Here is a 14,150-nt window from a genome sequence, read left to right on the forward strand (position 1 = left end):
GTTAATCATATCATAATCCAATGAACTAGTTTCTATCTATTATTATTACTAATAATATTACGGTGATTATTCAACTGAAAAAATAAAACTTGTATTTCATATATGGGTGATCAGGTCATGTGCCACAAATACAATGGTAATATCAGTTACTTTCTTAGAAAAAGATAGACGTTTGATTTGATGGAAGAAAATTTACAGATGTGTTTTCCTATTTTGCTAAAATTCATGTGTTGAGTAAAAGTTCCAAACATATTAGATGTAAATTAATCTTTAGTTCTTTAACATAAGACGGATCACCGTCCACCTCTTCTCTAATATCCAAGTTATTCGGAATGGAAGTATTCTTTTGACCCAGCCACTCATTTGCTATACCATAAACTTCTACTTCTCCTTCCCTAAAAATCCCACGTCAATTACCCACAAATAACATCATCTCAATCGACTTTTCTGCCGGCTTCATTCTATGGACTTTACATGTTAATGCAGCAAAACATCATGCACAAGGAAATAACGTTATGTCAGTGAACCTCTACTTCTCTTTCAACATCAGCTGGCCATATCCCTGGCAGTTACAATTAACAATTTTAGACCCACTTGTGCAACATTTTCCAGATTCTGTAACCTAATATCTGAAAAGTACAGATCTGAGAACATGTGTATGTGCATTTCACAAAAGAAAGGTAAGATTAAAAAAAAGACTGTAAGCAACACAATAGTTTCTTTACAACTAAATTTTGTAAAATTCCTGACTGATTTACTGCGACTGAAATGAATGGCGTTCATGTATGCCTCTTCCTGCGTACATTTCTCCCACAAGAGCTAGGTTGCGCACCTTTGGCTTTGGCAGGAAGTTTGGGTGAAGCAATATTGTTATCGCATGAGGTCTTTGAGTTATGCACTCTTGGATACGGATGAATAGTTGCCAGTTCAAGAATTCGGCATAACACAGGCTTTGGTAAAGTCCGTACGACATGCTTTTGCTCAACCTGTTTCAGCCATTTTAAGTTCATCAATGTCAACACGAGACATTTTGTCAACCAATCTAAAGTTGTTATCCCTAGGACCACTCTGTTGCATACCATCCTTGCCACTTGTTATGAAAAAAGTAACTAGGCTATCATACATGATTTAAAGATGATGATACACTTCAAAATACAAAAGATACAGATTTCAGGCTAGTGCCATGTGCATGACATTCAAAGGAGTTCATACATGTAACAAACAAATTTCTATTGATATTATAACATCTCAGTATGTAAGTTTAAAACATTTCTATCCATACAAACCTATAGAAATAATGTCACAGGCGTGTCTAACTGTCAAACTTGTTTAACACCTTAAGCTGAGGACCACATGAGACAAGAATTGTTGAATCACCGAGCCCTATTATATACTACAGCATAGGATATAGTCCCCAGGAGATCATGTTTGACATTTACACTCATATAGTGATATTCAAGAAACAAATTGTAAAATGCTGTTTTTCAGACTTTTAGTGAACCATGAACTCATTTGATCAGCCACTGCTGAACTGGTAAATCAGGTGCATTTTAAAAACAGTTACAGCAAATTCATAACCTCTACCCGCGACACGAATACATAATGTCCATGCTTCATTGTAACAAAAATTCCCAACTTCATTGCAAAGTGAAAATTCAAAATTGAAATTCATGTACTTCATAAGTTTCCAAAATAGGAACAATGATCTCTCAATAATCTGAGAGTAAAATTATAAGAAAGAATTTGTAGAACAAATTGAACATGAATCCATCCATAAGAAGCAAATATCAAAGTTCCCACTAAAATATAATAGAAATCTAACCTCTTTCTTGTTTTTCTTCTGTGCACAGCTAGCTCTTAGAAGATTTCGCCATTTGTCCTGCAGACTTAACCAGTCATAAACTTTTCAACTTGAAATTTGAGGAATTGTTCAACTAGATAAAGCAAAGGGACAGTACCCTCAGATCTATTGGCGTGCGGTGAGCAGATGATGGAAACAAGAGCCTTTTTATGTCAGTCCATCTTCCAACTCCATATTGAGCTATACCATCAATCAGCTTCATCACCTCAGAAAGAGTCCACATCCTTTGATGCTTCCTCCGATCAACATCTACTTTAGTTTTTTTCTTTCTCACATGATCGTCATCAGACTCGGATGCATCAAGATCGTCATCAGATTCAAATCCCTGCACAGCAAAAGCACAGAAAATTTTCAAATATTTGAAGGTATCACAGGAAAAAAATGATTTGTCAACTAAATTTCACGTCATTTATGCAAATTCTTTATCACCTTTTTCCTACCACTAAATGCAGACATCTGATTTTTCACGTAAACAATAGATAAATTTGTAAAGAAGTTACAGCTTAAGCAGCAGTGAAGGATCAGATGGCCAGGAACAGAACATTCATACACAAGAATTAAAAGGAGAATAACAACCCACCAACATGCAGGGAAAAGAAACTTGTCATAGAAGGGTGCAGGGTATATTATTGACAAGCACAGCATATAACTTCTGTAACCGTAGCTATATACTTGATATTTCTCACCCCATTTCCTAGTGAAAAGGGCATTGCTCTAAAAGTTAGTAGCAAAGTATAATTCTTCTTCACTCCATTTTGAAGGATCATTGCCACACTATCTCAAATGAAGATATATATAAACCCAATTAAGCTATGGAAACATACAAACATGCACAAAGGAACACACATCATTGGACACACAGATAGCAGAACAAATAATTAAAGTACTTCCCAAAACCCTCTGTTTCAATGGAAGAAAGGCAGAATCTTTTCTAAAAAAAAAATAATAATAATAAAAAGTTAAGATGAGAACTTTCCATACCGTTACGGGTGCACGTTTCTTTAGACATCCTCCTCTTAACCGTGATGCTGATGGTACTTGAGTGCTACATTGATTAGAAGACTCATTACATGATTTGACTTTCAAGCGTTTATCCTTCAATGCAGGAGCCGAAACTTTTTGTCCATCCAATACAGATCTCGACTTCTGATCTGAAAATTCTTCAATGTATCTCTGAGTGGGTTTACGCGATCGCTTAACTTTGGTTCCTAGAGAAGAGCTCTTTGCCCTCTTCTTACACTTAGACAATATGCTACTTAATAAACAATTGTCATCGTTATCCAACTCATCAAATTTAAGCACATCAGGAGAACTAGGGTCCTCGTTGTCCTCAATTGGAACTTCACACTCACATTCACTTTTACTGATACTATGTAGCTCACAGGTGATCATCTTGGTGAGTGAATCATTCTTGCATTCAGATTCTGGAACAGTTGTTGTTGACGAATCAGATATCCCAATAGCGACATTACTACTACCGCTGAGGCCTGGAGAATGGCTTTCAGAACTTGAGTTACCTAAATGCGGTCCTTTAATTTCACCACAATCCAATTTGGTAACTTGTTCAGTAAATTCAATATCTGTACGGAAAAAAAAAAAAAAAAAAAAAAAATCATTGTATTCAGTTGAAGTATCATAACCGACAACCACAAAAGACAGCCACGAGATTTACCCAAAAGAAAATCTTCACATACGCTAGAGAGATCATGTGCTGCATGAATATCATCCACCTCATCAACATCATCAAGCAATCCATCAAGAACCTGGTAGATCATTATCTGATCATATCAAAATCACAGACTGAAAAATATACATGTTGCACAAAATATTATCAACCCTGAAATGAGAAGCAACTGGCAAAAAACCAAATGAGTGATGCAAAGTGCAGATGTAAAAAATGGTTGTAGTCATCAACAATGGAAACCGCATCTGATCAGCAATAACTGATAAGAGAAAGTGACTTTTGCAAAGGGAAAAGAGTACAGAACAATAATATTTTGATAAGGATGTTTATCATAGTAACTAATCCTGACATTAAAACCTAAATAAAGATAGATACATACTTCAAGCTTCAAATCATCTTCTCCGGGAGTATTAAAAGAATCCAGCCCACCTTACCAAGGATCACAAAAAATAACCAGTATTACAGATGGGAAAAACAAATAGAGAAACTAAGGAACAACCACATACCACAAACCAGCACTTCATGTTAAACATAACATCAACCAATGTTTATATTTTCATATCAAATGCATCTATGTATAAATGTACACTAAATATATGAGCAAATATTTGAATACTCTACTTTGATAACCCTAAGGTGAGTAAGATGCAGAGAAATGATATGACTATGAGGTCCAAGGTTCAAAAAATATGGGGCCAACTACGTAGAATGTTATATAAACTGGGGAGGATCAGGTGGCAGAGATGGGGGAAGAGGCATGAGTACACCATGCTCTTTAAAGCTTTTCCAAGGCACAGTTAAGAGTTATGACTAATGATGTTGAAGTCCTGGGTGTCCCTGGCTTTCCGTCAAACAAGTCATTGACTTCACTGTTCTAGCTTGTTCCCCCCAGGGCTATCTACTTTCCTTTCAAATCCTTCCAAACCATAGGTAATGCAATAGCCTCCAATTTGAACATGGTACCCATCACCAACATACTTAGGACTATCAAGAGAAAGAAGAACTTGAATCTGATATGTCATTATCTACATCTACTCGACTTCTATCAAAACTTGGAAATTTCCAAATTCTACTGCTTATTTATAGCTACTAAGGCAGATACTTTAACATGTTAATTACAAACCCATAGCACAACAACATATTAGTTCAAAACTCCAAATGATCAAATAATAATGTATTCATTCTAACCACATACCACCACATAGATGGTTGGGTAACAACAGATTTGTCCATCCTCACTCAATGTGAGTTTAAGTAGTTTCAAGCACTTCTGTTGCCCAAGGCAGCAGGGTTTGGGGTACCACTAGCCCTTTCCAAAACACCTGTTGTGTGCACATGCGCATGTTCTCCATCTCTCCATCCTTTTTCATTATGTTATTTTTCTTCTCCTCGTGGGAAGAGAGTGCTCACAATATCAGTCTGGGCAATGCAAAGAAGACTAATAACACGATCTCAACATTCTTTCAATGTTGAGATTCGTCCTCATGACAAACACAGTAGTCAATCGTCTAAACTTAAACTAAGGCGTTGCTCTTGTCCAAATACAGACTCATTATATATTTGATCAATTGTACCAACTAAAGAAACAAAACAAGAACCATTTGAGCATTACCATAATTTGTTCTGAAGCCATACTCGAATCCATAGGTAAAATCCTCCATGTCCAAGCATTTCCCTGGATTCTCCTTACCAAAACATAGGACACCATCGACTGAAACATGGTCAGTTTTAGGTTCAGCAAGTAAATTGGAAACTTCAGCTGCTTCATCTTCTAATGCAGGAGCAAAAGGTTCTTCTACCTTTACCTAAGAAAAAACAACACCAATTCTTTTAATAAAAAAAAATCCCAGAAAATACAAGAGTATTCAAGGAAAGTTAGCAAGTGAAAAAGTTTAAAGTAGACAAAGATTTTAAATAGAACAATCAAAATTAAAGAAAACTCGACCACATTATGAACCCAAAAGTCATGAGAAAAACTAATTCCCAAGACACCTACAAACAGAATTTATTCACGATAGAGCAGAATTCATAGCAAAAGACTTCAAACAGCGCCAAGGCACATGCCTATAGTCCACTATTAAAATCATAAGGATCTAGCATCAACATACATTACAATTACATTATAGCACAAGAAACTACGAAAATAGGAAAAGACACACCATACACGTTGCCTTGAACAAATCATCCTGTTCAAAGTCCAGAAGGAAAGTATGACAAACTCAAATGTTCCAAACCAAACAAGAGCTGGCAAAGAGGGGATGATGTGTAACTAGTGATTAAAAAAATTGTAACAACTATGAGAAGACAAAATCAAGGACCTTACTCACATTATGCAGTACGCAAGACGGACAAAAAGGGTTGAAAGTTAATAAACAATATGACAGTGTGGATGGCTAAGCAGATGTATGTACAAGTTGTTTGGCAAAGGTAAAAGCTCTTATACCACTTGGATCACTGGGGTAGCAAGGCCATTTATCGTTCTAGCTTACAACTAAAACTAAAAGAATTGATATCACTTGAATCAGTGGGGCAGGCACTAAATATTGTTCTAACTAACAACTTGATTCTACAATTTAAGGGCTAATATAGAATAAAGAAAAATTGGAGACACAATTAACTAACAAGATTATGACTGAAAATTTGTGGAAAAGTCATGGATTTAAAAGCCTGCTTAAAGAAAATAAGCAATAAAAGTATAAGGAAAAACCCCAAAAAAGATTCAAGTATACTACTCTCATAAGACGAACAATGGTGACACATAAATCAAGCTTAGTACAAGTTCAATCTTCATAACCCATGAGAATTGAAATTTTAGCTTTCTCCCAAGGAATGGATCAAGGTTTATATTCAATTAGCAGTATGTTATCACCACAAATCATGCAGCTTCATCCAAACAATAGAAAACAAACAGAAAGCTAGAATTCATTTCTCTTCAAGACAAAAAGCAGAAAATCTCTCACCACCTTAATTTTAAATAAGTAAAAACTAATTTAATTAAAAACAAAGACCAGTAATAGTTGACAAGTCCATAAGAGGTTGGATTTTTCTCCATGCATAATACAAGAATTGATGAAAAGGCAAGACAAAGAGAACATTATTTTGCAGAGAAGAGATCCAGGCTGGCATATGCCTTGTATATCAAACAAGAAAAACACAAATTAAAAAAAGAAAATTGATGGAACCCTCTTCCACAACTGAACCAAGCAACAATTCCACAACAAACCAAAATAGCAAAAAGCAGCAAAACGGTGTAAGGCACAGCCAAAACCCAGAAAGATGATAAGTATATTGATATATACAAGAACTGTATCAGACAAGAACAACCAAAAAAGAAAATTAACACAACCAAAAAAACAGTAAAAGGATGACAAAAATGGACATAGACATGCTGGACTTCGAGGGCCAGCTCCTCCCTAATTGCTAACTTCAAGGGTTAGCTCCTCCCAAATTTCCCTATCTTTTTCTGCCCTAATCTGCTCTCTCCCCCTCTTTTTATCCTCCAGCTCTCTCTCTCTCTCTCCCCCCCTAACTGAATTCCTTTGCTGTCCCAACCCCCCATCGTCACCTGTCCTAGCCTAAACCCATGGAAGTTTCATGCCAACACCCCCTCAATCCGCTACTTGTTATCTTATTTCACTTTTCCGACACCCTCATTATCCAAGTCCCATCAAAAATACACCTGCTTTGATCATAAGATGTGTGCATATTCAATAAAAGTGAACAATAAAGACTTTCCTATAACATTTAACTTATGATGGTTCACCCCTTTTTCCAATAGTACTGTTATAAAGAAAAATCAAAAGAAACAACATAACGCATCCTTGAATTCCACATCTGAAAGTAGCATGAAAAGTTATGGCTAAAGCGTAGTATGATAATACAATCTAAGCATTTGAGTGAATGATAGTTATACAGTGGAAACAATTTGCAATAAAAAGGATATTCTCACCCTTTGGCTCTTCATGTTGGCAAACTTCTCATGCACATGTGGTCCTTTGTCCATTTCATGCTATGCTCCTAACTCATAAGCCAGCAATGGACCAACTTGTTCATGTTCCCTATCATAGAGTAAAAAAGGAATATTGATAAAATTACTGTTCACCATTATTACAAGACAATACACCTAGGGGAACAAATTATACAGACACTTGATCCTTCCATGACATCATGACAAAAACAATCATGAGAAAATTGTGCAAATACAGACTAAAAAACAGAAGCAATGGAAAAAAAAAATTATGTGTCCACAGCTTGATGGCACTTGCCAACTTATTTAGCAAAGGAAATGGCCTCAACCAGAGTTTGACCAAATCTACCTCAGTCTTTCACTCGATAATTCACTTTCCTTATTTATCATATTTGTATATCTTGTTGCCAATGCAGTGAAATTTGATCTTTTTTCTCTTTATTGAGATATCAACATCTCTATAACCATAATGCAGCTCGTACCCCCTTCATTTTTCACTAGTAATACTTTTAAAAGTCAAAACCAAGCCAAAACCAACTCAAGATACATTGCACAAGAAGTATCATGAAGTCGCGTTCATGGTTAAAAAATCAACTCGCTTGACTAAAGAAATCACATTAAAACGAACATCCAAACAAGCCCTAGGTGAAATAGCTCATACATTAATAAAACAACAAAGAAAACACAAACATGAAATGAAGGTAAAGCACAACAGCCTTTTAAGTCCAAACATCAACCGAAGAACTCCACATAAAATCACACTTAGCTTTCTCTTTTTGAGAGAGAAATTGTAAGCAAAAATTTCAAAAAATAATAATAATAATAATTTATTATAAAATATTTATAAAAAGACAAAAGTAAAAAAATAAAATAAAAACCTAAAGTGGGCCTAATACAGCTGTTTACCGCACTTTGCGCTTTTTTTTTCTTAATTTTTTGCGTAAAATACGGCTCTGAGTAAAGCTTATCCACTCTAAAGAAGCAAATAAGAAACAGACAACACAAAATAATTAACCATAGACTTCAATTTTCTTTTCTTTTCCTTCATTTTCTACGCAACCAAACAGCCACTTCAAAAACTAAAAATTAACAAAAAAAAAGATTACCTCATTCATCAATCAACTAACTCAACTAGCTCAGATTCAACTCAACGAGCTTAGATTCTCCGATCTACCAAACCTGAAACTTACAGCTCCCAACATAAACATATACCTAAATAAATAAATAAAAATCAAAAGATCTAAAAATAGATTGCACAAAAATAGGAAAAAAAAAGCTCACCTCACCGACAGGGAGTGAGAGTGTGTAAGAAAAAATCGGGAAATGTTAGAAACCGAATCGCTAAAAACCGCCAAACAGAGAACAAGGGGCGACACGGAAAGGGACCAAAAACAGTGGGATTTGGTTTGCGTTATGTCAAGTTATGTTTGGTTTGTTTGGGCTGGGTTTATTTTTATTTGTTCTATGAGACGGAATTGAAATGGTTTATAAATTATTATTTTTCTTTTATGAAGTGTGGTAATATAATGTGAGTTTGGAGTCCGGCATTGGGTAAGAGACAGCTGAGCATCAATACAAATAATTTTGTGTGGGTGGCCGCCCACGTTGGCATCGTTGACGAGCGTTACGAATTACAAAGGGTAATAAAGGATGTATTGGGCTCAGTATTTTATTAATTTTTTCAGTCAGGCTTTTAAAATGTACGTTTGGCAAATTATTTAAAAATTGAGTAAATATATTCTCACCCAAGGTTTCACGAATCCCAAGTTAGTATCACAGATTCTATTTATTTCAGATTTTTACCCTTAAAAGTGACAGAAAAAAGTTTGATATAATGATAAAGGAGTAAATTAGTCATTTTACATGGGCGGCGCATGTTAGCAGACCACCGCTTGTAACAGTCCTCCGGCGCACATTAGCAGTCGGTATTCCCGACATTTTTTGCTCTTTTTTCGGAGATTCTTCCATCCAAAATCACCCTTGTCACCACTATTTGACTCCTCGCATCCTCCCCTACAAAACCCCTAACCTTTCTAGCCACAGTAGCTCACTGTTTGTCGTCCACCACTTCATCGAAAAGCAGTCAATGAACAAGAACTCTCGGCTGGCGAATGATGACGAAATGGTTGCTGGGGACATAGGGGTTTTATAGATTTAGAGACGGTGGTTGCATTGGTGGTGTCCAATTGGATTTTCGCCGCCGGAATCGACCAGAATCTGGTGAAGAACACCGAAACCTTAAGCCTAACGGCGCCGGCAATTGGAAGGGCAAACGAGTCGGGAACCAAAGGGGTTTTGGACGACGGACTACGGGGAAGGTGATAGAGGTGACCAGGGGGTTCGACGTCGTCGGAAATAGCCCAAATCGGGCTATTTCCGACGAGGGTGTTTTTGATATAATTTGAAAATAAAATGGTAAGTTATAATTCTACTAATTTAGGGGTTAAAACATAATTTATTAATTTAGGGTTAAGGGCATTATGGTAATTGCACCCTCTAAACTCTAAAAATTCATAACACTTTTACTTTAAGGGTGGGAATCTGGAATAAATGGAACATATGGTACTAACTTAGGATTTTGTCAAACCTTGGGTGGGAATATGTCGTTTACTCTTTAAAAACTTAATTTCTAACTAGTCTGATTTAAGCTACGCTTTTCTCTCCTTCTTCAGTTTATCTACGGCTTTCACCTTCGTATACCAAAACTTTCACCTTCTTCTTCGAAGATCAGAACAAGCGACCACCACCCTCTTTTACATTTCTTCTTTAAAAATTACAACAGAAACCACCACCCTCTTCCTGATTACAACCACCATAACACCCTCTTTCACCTGCATTCAAAAACACCACCCAAAAACATCTTCTTCCGTCGCTTAGACTCAAGAAACACCACCATCTTTCGGTTTCCTCTGACAAACCGAGGCCAATAGGTACGATCACAGTCACCCCCTCTCCCCCCATAAAGAATTCTATCAATAAATCTTTTATAAAAAAAATATACCAAATAATTTTTCTACAATTTATTCAACTCTAATATATTATCTTAAATATTTTATCAAACAGCAAATCATATTTTCATAATAATAACTCAACTAAATACTCTATCAAACACATCTTTTTTCAAATGCTATTATCGCAATAATAACTCAACTTAATTTTATAATAATATTTCAAGAATACTACTCAAAATAGTTAAACAAATGACAAAAAAAATATCATGATTCAGGATAAGGAATTGTTTGGAATTTGGATTAATTTATTTCTGATATGGCCAAATAACAATTTGAACCCCAACCTATCACAGTAAAATTTCCCACCTTTGGTTTTGCAAGCATTCTATGTCACCCTCTTTTTGAGAATTCATACGTTAAAGTTACCTGTAAAAGGATCATCTTGTCATTTTACCTCATTATATAAACAGAAAACCTAACACCTAACTCAAAGACTATAATCCATCAACTAAACACTCTCCGTTTGGTTCATTATTCTGATAGTTTTTAGAATAATCTTTTAAAAAAAGTTAAATCGGGCGGGTATTACAATGTAGGATTTGGAAATTAACAAAAATATCCCCTATATTTGTTTATTTACTAAACACCCTCATAATAAAATATTAAAAGTTAACAAAAACACCCCCAACCCAACCATTAAATACAGACAGTCGGCCACCACCGCCGGAGGGTGGCTGGAGTAGTTTTGCAATTTCTAAAAAAAATATTTGGGGGTGTTTAATTAAATTAACAAATTTAGGATGTTTAAAAGAAATTAAAAAATATAGAATAATATTTTGGGAATAATAACATTTTACTATTTAACTTTTTTGGGAATACTAATAATAGTATTCCCAAAAGCGAAACAATCGAAGCCTAATAAATTCTAGAATGTCTCAAAATTGGTGATGAGAGTAGAGGTGTCGGTGAAATTTTATTTTGGTTGATTAGGAATTAATTTAGGATTTGTTTTGATTAATTGAGTATAGGGATTTTTACTAATTTGGCTATGATTTTGGATGGACTATTTAGGATTGGTTTTTTATTTTTTCTAATTTTTTTTAGTAAATTTTATTTTCCATAAATTTTTTATTATTAAATTTAAAAATATTGATTCTTCTAATAATGAAAAAGAATGGTGAAACTAGAATTTTAACGGTGAAATAGAAAATGAGATGGATGGGGATAACTTTGGGGACAATATGGGTCGTTCTGAAATTAAGGGCGAAAATGTAATTTGCTATAGATTGAGGGTCACCATATTATCCGACCTTTCTGATATTGGAATCTTCTTCTTCTGTTTAGATATTAGCACTGGACCACTGGCCACTGGCCACTAGCTGGGCAATACTAACTCGAGTTGTAATTTGCAAAGGATGAAGACATTTTCATTGATCAGGTTTATAGTGACTAGTATCTAACCCAATACAATCTGAAAGTGACAAATACAGCTAGATGTTTAACGAATGTTATTGAAATTTGAACTTTTTTTTTTTTAAGAAAAATACTATAATATATATTTTGTCTTATGAAAATCCTCCCCAAATTCTATTTAATTATCTTTTATTTTAAATATCTACATAATTATATTATTTTAATTAACAATAGCCATCAAGAACCTATTGGATTACTATGAGGGGGCGTTTGGTTGGGGATAATATAGGATTACTCGAATTATGTCATCTTATATTATTTGATTACCATGTTTGGTTGTCAAATAATATAAGATTCCGGTAATCTTCAAATACTAATAGTAATTATTGTTGGTAATATTTGAGGTAATCTGATTACTTCCATTTTCTTAAGTATTATAAGATTACCAAAGTAATTTTTTTTTTTTTTTGTTACAATTCTATCTCTTATTAATAAAATTTTAGGACAATAATGCCCTTATTTTTAAATTTATTTACATGAATATGGTTTTTACTATTTCACCCCAATTAATTAACTTTTTGGACAAAATTACCCTTGAATTCAAAACAAATTGCAGCCCACCCAAGCCACCACCCCCACCCACCTGCCTAAGCATGGCAATGTTCCCTGAAATTCCAATGACCCATCCCGCCCTGCCCTATATGGGGCGGGGAAGCCCCGGTTTTTCCAGGGACAAAGGGTGGGGGTGGGGGGCGTTTTAATCCCTGTCCTCGGGGATAGGGTCGGGGTGGGTGATGCATTTCCCCCACTCCGTCCCGTATATAATATATAAACCCATATTTTTCCCATTTCCCTCACCCTAAACAATTGAACAAGAACAAACTCTAACCCATATTTATGTAAAATTCCATATGTTTAAACGATTAATTTAAGTGTTTGTTATGTAAACGAGAATTAACTATTATGTTTGGTAATGCTCAAATTAATTTATGTTTATGTAAAATTAATAAGGCAGGGACGGGCCTCCCACATTCCCCTTTGGGGCGGGGAAGGGGAATTTCTATCATCCCCGTAACGAGGATGGGGCAGGGGTGGGGAGTAATTTTGAGGGTGGGGATGGGTACGGTGAATGAGATCCTTGGCCCGGCCCGCCCCATTACCATGCCTACACCTGCCACCGACTGCTACTGACAACCACCGCCACCACCGTAGTCGGAACGGTGCACAAAAGGCCGAAAATGGCCGTCGTGTGCCGATATCTAGCTGGAAATGGCCAGATCGTGCCAGATTTGGCCTTTAAAAGCTAAATCCGTTGATTTGGCCGTCAACGGCCAAATCTATCAAGTCTGGCCTTTTTCGACCAGATATCTGGCCGAAAATGGTCATACGGCACACAAAGGCCATTTCCCACCTTCTGTACCCTGCTAGGTTGTCGGCTGCAGGCATCTTGCGGTGGTTGCCGGCGGCCAGCAATGGCTGGGTTGGTGGGGGTGCTTTGTTGATTTTCCAAACTTTTATTATGGGGTTGTTTTTGCTAAGTTTTTAAATACATGGGGTTACAATAATCCAAATAATAATCAATATTAAAAATAATATAATAATAATATTTAATTAAAGGACAATTCAGTAATTTAAATAACATACCCACCAATTTATTCCTCCAACCAAACATATTAATATAACATACCCACCAATTAACCAAACACATTTTCCTAAAGAATCCTAGTAGTCTTTAGGGGCCATTTGGTTAGGGGTTATGTGAGATTACTAGGGTTAAGTCATCTTATATTACTTGATTACCATGTTTGGTTGTCAAGTAATATAAGATACCGGTAATCTTTAAATACCAATAGTGGTTGCTATTGATAATATTGGAGGTAACTTGATTACCTCCATTTTCTTAGGTATTCTAAGATTACCAAGGTTATCTTTTTTTGTTACAATTCTATCCCTTATTAATAAAATTTTAGGACAATAATGCCCTTATTTTTAAATTTATTTACATAAATATAGCTTTTACTATGTCCCCCCAATTAAATAACTTTTTGAACAAAATTACCCTTAAATTTAAAACAAATTGCAGCCCACCAAGCCACCACCCCCACCCACATGCCGCTGGCAACCACCGCCGTAGCCAGCTACAGTCGCCGCCGAAGCGGCGCACGGAAGACCAAAAATGGTTGTTGTGCGCCGATATGGCCATTTTCGGCCAGATATCTGGCTGGAATCTGGCCGAAAATGGCCAGAGCCAGATCATGCTAGATCTAGCCAGCC

At 35.8% G+C, this 14,150-nt stretch overlaps 1 protein-coding gene across 1 annotated transcript; it reads right to left on the reverse strand.

Annotated features, from left to right (window-relative positions):
- Window positions 1-508: 508 nt before the first annotated feature.
- LOC116144398 lies at window positions 509-8,965 on the reverse strand. Its single transcript, XM_031429841.1, has 10 exons — window positions 8,794-8,965; window positions 8,619-8,691; window positions 7,495-7,603; window positions 5,158-5,350; window positions 3,925-3,974; window positions 3,534-3,624; window positions 2,843-3,441; window positions 1,959-2,186; window positions 1,823-1,879; window positions 509-986 (listed from the first exon to the last, which is right to left on the reverse strand). The coding sequence occupies exons 3-10, from the start codon at window positions 7,546-7,548 to the stop codon at window positions 780-782; spliced, it is 1,479 nt and encodes a 492-aa protein (XP_031285701.1). The 5' UTR covers window positions 7,549-7,603; window positions 8,619-8,691; window positions 8,794-8,965; the 3' UTR covers window positions 509-779.
- Between the last annotated feature and the right edge of the window lie 5,185 nt (window positions 8,966-14,150).

The sequence above is a fragment of the Pistacia vera genome, unplaced genomic scaffold (assembly GCF_008641045.1).
Source record: "Pistacia vera cultivar Batoury unplaced genomic scaffold, PisVer_v2 Contig445, whole genome shotgun sequence".
NCBI classification, from domain to species: Eukaryota; Viridiplantae; Streptophyta; class Magnoliopsida; order Sapindales; family Anacardiaceae; genus Pistacia; species Pistacia vera.

Coding starts and splice junctions, on each gene's coding strand:
- LOC116144398 (XM_031429841.1), bottom strand. CDS start 7,548: ATGGACAAAGGACCACATGTGCATGAGAAGTTTGCCAACATGAAGAGC. Junction 2,187..2,842: donor AGAAACGTGCACCCGTAACG/GTATGGAAAGTT, acceptor TTTGCTGTGCAG/GGATTTGAATCTGATGACGA. Junction 1,880..1,958: donor GCACGCCAATAGATCTGAGG/GTACTGTCCCTT, acceptor TTAAGTCTGCAG/GACAAATGGCGAAATCTTCT.